Source organism: Branchiostoma belcheri, unplaced genomic scaffold (assembly GCF_001625305.1).
Source record: "Branchiostoma belcheri isolate BF01 breed outbred unplaced genomic scaffold, Haploidv18h27 scaffold2, whole genome shotgun sequence".
Classification (NCBI taxonomy): domain Eukaryota; kingdom Metazoa; phylum Chordata; class Leptocardii; order Amphioxiformes; family Branchiostomatidae; genus Branchiostoma; species Branchiostoma belcheri.
This window is the reverse complement of record NW_017803490.1, coordinates 9,965,510-9,975,502: the sequence shown is the minus strand read 5'-3', so window position 1 is coordinate 9,975,502 and position 9,993 is coordinate 9,965,510. Positions and strand designations below refer to the sequence as shown.

At 40.8% G+C, this 9,993-nt stretch overlaps 2 protein-coding genes across 3 annotated transcripts in view; one reads left to right on the top strand and one right to left on the bottom strand.

The window, feature by feature from the left end:
• LOC109468844 (protein-tyrosine sulfotransferase 1-like) overlaps positions 1-7,655 on the bottom strand; it is a 126,092-nt gene extending 118,437 nt beyond the window's left edge. Inside the window, exon 1 of the mRNA XM_019767187.1 lies at positions 7,507-7,655. The gene's annotated coding sequence lies outside the window, so the exon portion shown is untranslated. The remainder of the gene's footprint in view (positions 1-7,506) is intronic.
• A 359-nt stretch (positions 7,656-8,014) lies between these two features.
• LOC109468904 lies at positions 8,015-9,677 on the top strand. 2 transcript variants are annotated; one of them, XM_019767285.1, is made up of 3 exons: positions 8,015-8,168; positions 8,630-8,755; positions 9,273-9,677. In XM_019767285.1, exons 2-3 carry the CDS (start codon positions 8,655-8,657, stop codon positions 9,484-9,486), a joined length of 315 nt encoding a protein of 104 aa, XP_019622844.1. In that variant the 5' UTR covers positions 8,015-8,168; positions 8,630-8,654; the 3' UTR covers positions 9,487-9,677. The 2 variants fall into 2 exon arrangements, with proteins under 2 accessions (XP_019622844.1, XP_019622843.1); XM_019767284.1 differs by having other exon boundaries at positions 8,015-8,185.
• Positions 9,678-9,993: the final 316 nt, after the last annotated feature.

Below are 9,993 nucleotides of genomic sequence, written 5' to 3'. Positions count from 1 at the left end.
ATGGGAGCTAACTTCAAATTCTTACACAAGTACTACAACAAAGATTTATTTTTTTTCTTACACTCAGATACCAAGATTATCCTGTATATTATTATATATTTGATTTGTACAAAATACCTGCAAAATATTTAAGTGCACCAGTGCACCCAAAGAAAAATAGGGTGCACAGCTCCAAATTTGGGTGTACTAAGGTGCACATGCACCCAGTATTTCCAGCCCTGCTTGCCAATACCAGCACCGATGTTTCAGCACCAAGGACAGATGCTACAGGCAGGATGTAGGAATGGACTGTCTAAACTACGTCCTGGATCTGTATCTTTCTACATTGTTTGACTGTTCTTATAATCTTCCTCTGGCTATATATTACATTTTTACACCCACAGAGAAGCCACTGGTTGTTATATATATAATACAACATCTCATTTAGACATCCAGATCTGATAACAGAATATCCTGGACCTGTATCTATATTGTTTGACTGTTCTATCTTCCACCAGGCTTTATATATTACAGCTTTACACCCACACACAAGCCACTGGTTGTTATATATAGAATACAACATGTAATTTGGACATCCATATCTGATAACAGAGCATCCTGGACCTGTATCGTTCTATATTGTTTGACTGTTCTATTTTCACTCTGGCTTTATGTTACATTTTTTACACCCACACATGAGCTACTGGTTGTTATATATAGAATACAACATGTAATAATGGGCAACTACATCTGATAACAGAACATCCTTGACTGTTTTATCTTACCTCAGGCTTTACATATTACATTTTTACACCTACACAGAAGCCTGGTTGATTCAGAACCAGAAGCGTTTTTTTGCAAATCAGAAAAAAAATGAAGAGGTGAATCCGAGAACCAACAAACTAAATTGGTATGGCCTAACCATAGTCTAAGATCCTGTCCTATCTCTCCCCTGTACCCAGAGACCCTGTACTATCTCTCCCCTGCACATTTTCTCTTTCTGCCCGATTTGATACTCCACACGACATCTTTACTGAACCCGTGTCCACCTGTCCATGGCTGCAGGTGAGTAACAACCCTGGTCGGACGTTTGGACAGTTTAATTGCTCTTCGTAATCGCAGACAAAGTTGTTCAATAGTGACGAGAACTGCTGATGGCTAGTTTATGGTGAAACCAGATATCGCTACTCTTACCCGGCTGCATCACACGGAAATGGGGGCTTCCATGGGGCAACATCAAATTATTCTGTTGGTTCTTGGATTAAAAAAAGATAATGCAGATAATGCTAGCCTCCATAGCATTCCAAAAACTGGGGGTTTGGGGGGTCTTCAGGGTCTTTGGGAGCTTTTATGTGCTATTTTCTGATTGCATATAGACAACATGGCCGGCCTGGCTGAATTACCCACGTTTTTTAGAACTGGGCTAATCAGAAAACAGCCGAAGACCACCAAATATGGAGGCTAGATAATGCAAGGTTCTGGATAGTCCAAGCATATCCAGAACCGTGCCTGATCCTAACCCTAACCACATTCAGGAATAGAACTAGACAGGCACAGTTCTAGATACATTATTATAGTGTTGATGTTTTCTGTGGAAAATTTATGGACTGCCAAAATGTAGGACCTGTCAGCAGCTGCAGTTATTTTGTATCACAGATTACTTTTCACTCATTCTGTTAGATTACATGGAGACGTTAATGGGTGAAAGCAGAATAAATCATGCAGATATCATTATGATTTTCCCTAATGCTGTTTTGGGTGACGCGCGTACAGTAAGTAATGAGTGGTTCTGTCAGCAGGAGGCAATAGTTAGGCCCTGGAAAAAAATGTTGTGTTTCCTGTTTCCCGACTGACCCTAGAAAAACCTGCCAACCCTAGACTTTTTCTGGAGGGTGGGCCACTGTAAGGGATACACATTTGTAATATTTTGAGCTGATTAACGTTTTCTAGCTCCATGATCTGACACTTGAGTGATAAAACGTTGTACAATTGGTTTTCTAACATTGACATTGAAAATAAAGTGTCATCATGCAAGTTTGACTTGGTTAATGTATTGTATAAGTTGTATAGATATAACCATCAAAAAACTGTCGAATGAATGACAATCAATAAATGAATGAATGAATGAAAGAATAAATGAGTGAGTGAATGAATGAATGAATGAATAGGTGAATGAGTGAGCGAGCGAGCAAATGAATGAATGAATGAATGAATGAAAATGAGTATTGTCCTGTCCTGTATTGGTGTTGGTGGCAGCATAAATAAGGTGATATAACTTGAGCGTGCTGTCGCCAGTTCATGAAATGTTGGAATATAAAAAAATAAAAACATAATTCTGTTCCATCAGGACAGACAGATCCTGTTCCCTGCTGACGGAGGAACGTTACAGACATGAATAATTTATCTGTAACACGACCACTGCCAAGGGCAGAGGGATTAATACATGGCACCGGTCACTTTTAATTTAAGGGAAGTCAGAACCAACTTCAAGGGCACTATCCAATACCAGGGCTGGAAATACTGGGTGCATGTGCACCTATTGAAGTGCACCCAAATCTGCAGCTGTGCACCCAATTTTTTTTCTGTGGGTGCACCAGTGCACCCAACTATATCTGTAGGTATTTTTGTACATATCAAATGTATGATAGTATACAGCGTATTCTTGGCATCTAAGTTAGCTCCCATTTCAGATGTTTTTTTAGGTTGGGTGCACCCGTGCACCTCTTCCCCAAAATGAGTTTCAAGCCCTGTATACAGAACTGTGCCTGCACCTATGTGTCTAGTTCCACTCGAAATTCATTTTTGGGAATAGGTGCACCAGTGCACCAAACCTAAAAAATTGGTAAACAAAAAACATTTTAGGTGCACCTTATAAGATAAGATAAGTAGAATATCTGCAAAAACTATAATTATATTTGATTTCTAAAGAAAAGTGTTATAAGTAGAAGAATGACTTTATTATTTTTCTGACACTTAGGTGTTAAGAATATGCTGTATATTACTAGTATACATTTAACATCTTTACAGACGTAAATCTACAAAAATGCCACCCACAAAAAAAAATTGGGTGCACAGCTCCAATTTTGGGTGACTAAGGTGCATTGTACCCAGTATTTCCCTGAAGATTAATGTTTTATATTTGGTAGTTATTAGTCCAATGTGTGATATTAGAAGTTTGATATTGAAACTTTATTTTCAGTAGTTACATTTTCAATCCACTGGATTCTCTGGATTTGGGCTGGTTGAACAAAGGAATTCATGACTAAATTGACTGGCACAAAATACACACGTCAACAACCTCCATATATTGGCACCAAATCCATACTCATCAGGAAGAATTGCTTTAAGAAACTAAAATTCTACCAGGAGTGACCTTCAGGCACTTAGCAATGACCTTGAGAAAGTCGTGTGAGAGGAGGTCAGAGAGGTCAGCGCCCCTGCTGGCACAAGGTCACAGTCAAGGCTCGTTTGAAGTTCCGGGAAACAATTCAATTTTACTGGAATATCGCGTCTGGATTAGCCTCGTCCAGTCAGGACTTTCCAATTTAAGGCAACACCAATTTAATTTGTTTGTTCTCGATTTTTTTTTGGGGGGGGGCAGATGCAAAAACTGTAAAAACTAGGAAGGACTTTCCTCAACTGCTTTGGGGCAAAACATGAGCAGAGGCAAATCCAAGAACCAACAAAATTAAATTGGTGTGGCCTTAACTGTCATTTCTTGGAACTGGAAAAGAAATGCTAGATAGCTGTATGAACATGAAAACAGCAGCCTCCACCAGGCCTTCCTATGGGGCTCTACATTCTGCCAAAAAGCTGTTATAATAACTCATGAACAAAACTTTGTTCAGGATATCTATTGCATCTACCAGACTCCTTTTGCAGGCTGAATAAATAGTAGAAATTGGCCTAAAAAGGGGATTTAATTGGCTCCAGAGGAGTTGGCTGGCCAGAGTGAGTCCATTTGCCATGCAGGCTACATTCAGATTCATTTCCAGGCCTCAAAATTACCCTTTTTCCCTATTGTCCCAGCACTGTCCCAAAAATAAATTTCAATCCTCCCAAAGTGAGCATGAACTGCCCCAACCTGTTTTGCGGGAAGCATGTATGACAAAAACTTGAATTCAACTTTATTTTGTTTAGTGTACGACTTCCAGGCACACCTAGTATAATTGCAGAATTTTGGGAGAAATTTTTCAGAAATTTGGGGGCTTTTCCGGAGCCAAAGCCAAGAAGCGTGCCTGATCAACTAAAGAAGGGCTGACATTCTGAAGTTGGATATTTTTCTGTTGTCCCAATAATGTCCCAAAGAGACTTTTCAGTTGTCCCAGACTAAATTTCAGCAGTCAGTGGCTATCAAGACAAAACACCATTAATTTCGAGCCCTGATTTCTACTCCAGCTACAGGCTGATGGTTTCTTCCTTGCTAGAAAAGAACCCAGAAGCAGACTCACTGGAGGCAAAACTCCAGAAACAATAAAAAAGACATCTGCCCAGGTTTCCACTCAGTACAGGGCTGGAAGTTTGCCAGGTTTGATAATGTCTTTGTATTTCTTCATGAGCAAATAATTATTCGATTGAACTCAATATTCAATTTCATGAGACAAATTTTTTGTACCACACTTTAGTAACACTTCATCTATAATATCATATATATACCTAAACTTTCATTATATTCAGCAAACAGATTTTAATCAGTAGATGAGATTATTATTACTTTCACTCAGACTACTTCTGAGGCGCCCAGAGGCCCACTTTCCCTTTCTTGTAGCTGTACTTTCACTTTCTGACTGCTGATATTGCGCCGGAGACGTCCCGTGTGGCAAAAGTAATAAAACTGCCACAAGGCTGCTACAACTGGCCAGACAGTCTGGCACCGAGCTGGGTGGTTATGTTTGTGTGTACAGTATACTTTACACAGTATGAATCTTACCTCACACAATTATTTTTGTACTTGGTTTTTGTATTTACAATAAAATTCTGGACTGAAACATCAACATGGAATAAAAATGGTGGATGTACATTGTACCAACCACTAAGTATCTGATACCAGCCCAGAAAAGAACAAGAAACAGTCATGCCTTCAAATATTTATCAAAAGTTATCAACCAAGAAATGAGGTGTTAAAAAATTGTGGTTTCCAAGAACTATGATCGCAGAGTGGAACTCGTTGCCACCAAGCACAGTTGGGGCATCATCACTAGAAAGCTTTAAACAACTCCTGCAGTTAAATATGCAAAGATTGAGTGTAACAAGTCGTTCGGTGTGATATAGCCAGCTGCCGCCGCGCCACGTGCCTGAGAAGCTGGATGTTACGTCATGGTTAAACCAGCTATACCGATACAGCTGGTATACAAAACGCACCTGACCACCCCCATGGCTTAAGAAATGGAATGCCCCTACAGCCAGAGAAACTTGGGTCGAGTCTCCGTGCACAGATGAACATGATGAACTCCCTCGTCTCTTGGCTCCACAGTTTGTCTGACTTTCCTTCCAACACAAGCCAAGTTGTGCTGCTGGAATGTCGGCCAAATATTTTCAGTAAAAATTTAGGCAATACGAAAACAGGAGGCTGGGAGGAAAACTCAACTGTGTGAAACTTTACCAAGTACCAAATATACAAACTGTCCCATAGAATCAGTTATTGGTGATATTTTTCAAACCCCAATAACAAATTGGTATTGTTAATAATCTTAATGACGATAATGATTTTAATGTGTGGTAACTTTTTATGAATCAATCATGTAATCGTCAGAGCAATTTAGGTCCCAATTACTGGGGAGCTGCCATTCTGTATGTATAACATGTGATAAAATGACAGGAGCAAAGCAGACCATAAAATTGCAACATTATGTAACCCAACACCAGTTACCATGGTGACAGATGTCAACAAATCATGTCATTGGTCAGGTCATAGGTCACTGTTTGGAGAAGAAGAAGAGGAAGAAACGGAGCAAAAACAATATGTTTTCCTTCGGTAAACATAATGACGAATGAACAATTAATTATTATTATCATTATATTATTGAATTGCAAAGAAATATTCAGCAATATCAAAATCACAGTAGAACCTCAGAATAATAATGGAAAGTTGTGTGCTCAGGTGTCATCTATCACTTTCACTATTATCTTCTACTTTCCCATCAATCACATGTGTCCTTGACGAGGCAGTTCTCACCGCTGACCTCTGACCTGTCCCGGTGAGATCGATAGCCAATTGTCTGTGACCTCTGACCCGCGTGTGTAATCGATACCCAAACGTCCCCGTGAGGGAGGTAATGAACCTGAACCTGAACCCAGGCGTGTCGGAACCACCTGGACTACTGCAGCGTTCAAGGTGAGCCCATGGGAAAATCTGTGGTTCTGCTGAAATATCACTTGGAAAACCCACTCTTAAGGCCTAGGGAAAAAAATGTTGTTTTTCCCGTTTCCCGACCGACCCTAGAAAAAAACTGCCCACCCTAGACTTTTTTTGGTGAGGGGACATAAATGTTTCAAGCTAGCTCCATGATCTGACACCTGAGAGATGAAACGTTGTACAATCGTTTTTCCAAAATTGACATTGAAAATATAACTGTCCTCATACAAGGTTTACTTTGTATAAGTTGGATCACTAGAGATCGACAAAGTCTGAGAAAAAAAAAGAGAATCCCAAAGTTTTTCAGGACTGAAAAAGGAAACACAACATTTTTTTTCATAGGTCATACCAATAGCTACATGGATGAAGGTTTGACATTCAGGTAATGAGATACACATTAGAAAACAGTTATTCAAGCAACTGGACAGCTTTTTAAAACTGGGAAGAGCGGCTAAGGCCGACAGGGCATTTCTAAATAAAGGCTATTCATTCATTCATTCATTTTTATAATCCAAGAACCACCAGATGAATTTGACGCAGCCAAAATATGATCTGCGCAGCCTTAATTAATGTTATGGCCTGTTCTGCGATGTTCGTACAATATAATGTGGGAAAGTGAATAAAACGTTCGCACATAAAAACCTGCAGATAATGAAGTCCTCACTCCTGGGATGGACACAGATACATAAAAGGACGGTTAATTTATCGACAATCACTCTCTATCTTTTCTAACCAGAGGGCCTGATACTATAGGTAGATATTCATACATATTGTGTAGATTTGAACCAAATCATTTTTTTTAATTCTAGGACAGTCTTTACAAAGCGCAACAACGAGTTAATAATTTGTGATGATGGACAACAATAATGAAATCAACAATAACAACAAAAGGGGGAGGACAACAAATTATGTACAATATTCTGACACGGGTCCTGTCTCTGTTTTGATAGTTTATTTCCTTCTGTATTTTATAATACGTGAGCTGCCAGTGTTGTGAGGAAGGTTGTTGTTAGTTCTGTCCCGTTCTGCTGTACAAAATGTTCCCGGTCAGTCAGTCCCATGTGTGGTTATAGCTGACCAAAACTCACGCACGAAAAAATATCATATTCCCAACACAACTCGGGCCACAGACGGGCTTCGCTGCTTACGGAAGACTTAAAGACGGTACCTACCTTAGCGTGGCCTCCTTGGGAGATGTCTTGTCGCTCCTGTGCGCGTCTGGAAGTCCGAGAGAAGGAGGAAGTGTCCTTAAGGTGTAAGATGAGTCCGGCGTTCCTTCCGTCACGTCCTCCTGGGCGCTTCTGTGTTCTACACCGCACACACACGCTAACAATGACTTATACAAACTACAACATAAACTTATGGAATATATATAGGACATGTAGTATTTTATAAAAAGAATATAAAAATTGTGTTGCAAAATATTTTCATAATTTGTATTTTATATGGCTATGAGTGCAGCAATGATGCTTTTGAGACGTTGCGTTTGTCTGCGCTCAGCCGGAAGTCCCACACACAGGATTTTGCCGTCTGCTCTGCAGATTTTGGCGGGTTTTTGGTGTTTTTTTGTCTAAAGAATTAGCCCAAAAAAGCTGCAATTTTACAGGTGCCAGGAATACCTTTATTTCACACGTACATTCCATGATCAGCGCAGAAGGTATAGTCCGTTCTAATAGCTTGTACGCCCCTCTGGAAAAGTAGAATATCCAGTTTGAACGTGAGTGTTGAGGGGTCAGGTTAGGGAGGTGTGTCAAATCGGCTTTCATTGTTGACATTGCTGCATGTCCGGCTCCCAAAAACAACATCCTAACAGCTTTGGTGATGCTTTGACAAGGCATAGAAGGACTTACGGTATGCCAGCAATTTAGATCACACCATAGTATAGACACTACTTATTACTAGCCTCCGTAGCAGGCTTATAGAACTGTGGGTTTGGTGGTCTTCAGCTGTTTTCTGATTAGCCTCCGTAGCAGGCTTATAGAACTGAGGGTTTGGTGGTCTTAAGCTGTTTTCTGATTAGCCCAGTTCTAAAAAAAAACGGGGGTAATTCAACCAGGCCGGCTATGTTGTCTATATGCAATCAGAAAATAGCACATAAAAGCTCCCAAAGACCCTGAAGACCCCCAAACCCCCAGTTTTTGGCGTGCTATGGAGGCTTAATACTTGGATTTCGGATCGTGCTATGATGTTGTCATAATTTTGGGGAAGAATTTTATGTCAACAAACCCACACACTGGTCTGATTTTGTGAGACGCTCTGTAGTGCTTATATGGAAAGCAAAATGTGTTGATGCAGGTTTGAGAAGACAGACTGATCAGGTATGTCAGTGAACGTTCATCACTGGAACTCTGCAGCTGATGGACAGCTCACTGAGGCCGCCATGCGGAAGAAGATAGAAGCGCAGGGATTCAGAGTCACCAAGTGAGCAGAAAATTTTAAATTTGTGATTTTAAACATCGTCCAACTCTAGTAGGTGTACTTTTCAAAATGATTTTAGGCCTCCCGGCGGAGTAAAAAAAATCAAATTACTTGAAAAAATTCAAAACAGTAGAAAACTTACAGATACATGTGTGTGAACCCAGCACGTTGGCAGAACGTACTGTGCCTGCATGAAACCCGGATTTTGCACTGTTTTCTTTGGATGTTTGGTCAACGTTGCTTTATAATTTTGGCTGTTGCAGACGACATTTTTTCCGACATAACAGTTGGAAACTACAGACAAGAATGTTAGAACAGAATGGAATGACAGAACTTTAATGTTACGTGAATACAACCTTATATATGAGATGTTCTGCCGAAGTGCAATGCATAATACGGTACAGGTTTCACGCAGGTGCACATGCTTGTGAACCCCCTCATACTTTTGTGCACCCCCCTGCTGATATATATCCCCCTTTTAGGTATGTGTACCCCCCTCACACTGTGTACCCCCCTACAGGTATGTGTACCCCCCTGGGACGTACTTCCCCGACCACACCCACACCGTGGACAAGATTGACGGCGTGGTGAGCGGACAGTTCCGGATGACCATATATGGGCAGACGGCCGTGCTGGGGCCTGGTGATTGGTTGGAGGTCCCGCGGGGCCAGGTGCACAGCGCAGGGGTCGTAGGGCAGGAACCAGTCGTCAGTTTAGATGCCACCAGGAAATGACAGGAACATTATCATCACTAGATTATAAACTTCAAACAATGTTTATAGAGTTATATGATTGTGCAGTGACAAGTCCTGCAGTGTAATGTAGCCAGCTGTCACATGCCTGCAAAGCTGGTGTTTTTTTTATTGGGCATTCTTTGTTGACTGGTAATTTTTATTTGCCATCCAAACTCCAGTACCATATTGGACACTGCCCTGCCTATGTGAAACTGTCTTGCGAACATGATACTGCCTTTTAGCCATCAAAAGATCTGCTTGGAGATTGGCAATGGCAGGGCAGACTGACTGGACTGTAGGTGGTACATTCAGCTCATCCCCAGCCCAAAGAACAAGAAGTGCAGGGTTCTGACCAGGGTTCCAAATAGCGCACATTAAACCACCAGAATTGTGTGGTTGTCATGCCATGTTTAGCTCCCTATTGCTCAGTGATTGTTATTGATGTGTAAATAGTTCTTGAATTGATAGAAAAACCTTGGGATTGTAGTATTTTCAGGCGTGGTAAAG

Coding starts and splice junctions, on each gene's coding strand:
- LOC109468904 (XM_019767285.1), top strand. CDS start 8,655: ATGTCAGTGAACGTTCATCACTGGAACTCTGCAGCTGATGGACAGCTC. Junction 8,756..9,272: donor CAGGGATTCAGAGTCACCAA/GTGAGCAGAAAA, acceptor ACCCCCCTACAG/GTATGTGTACCCCCCTGGGA.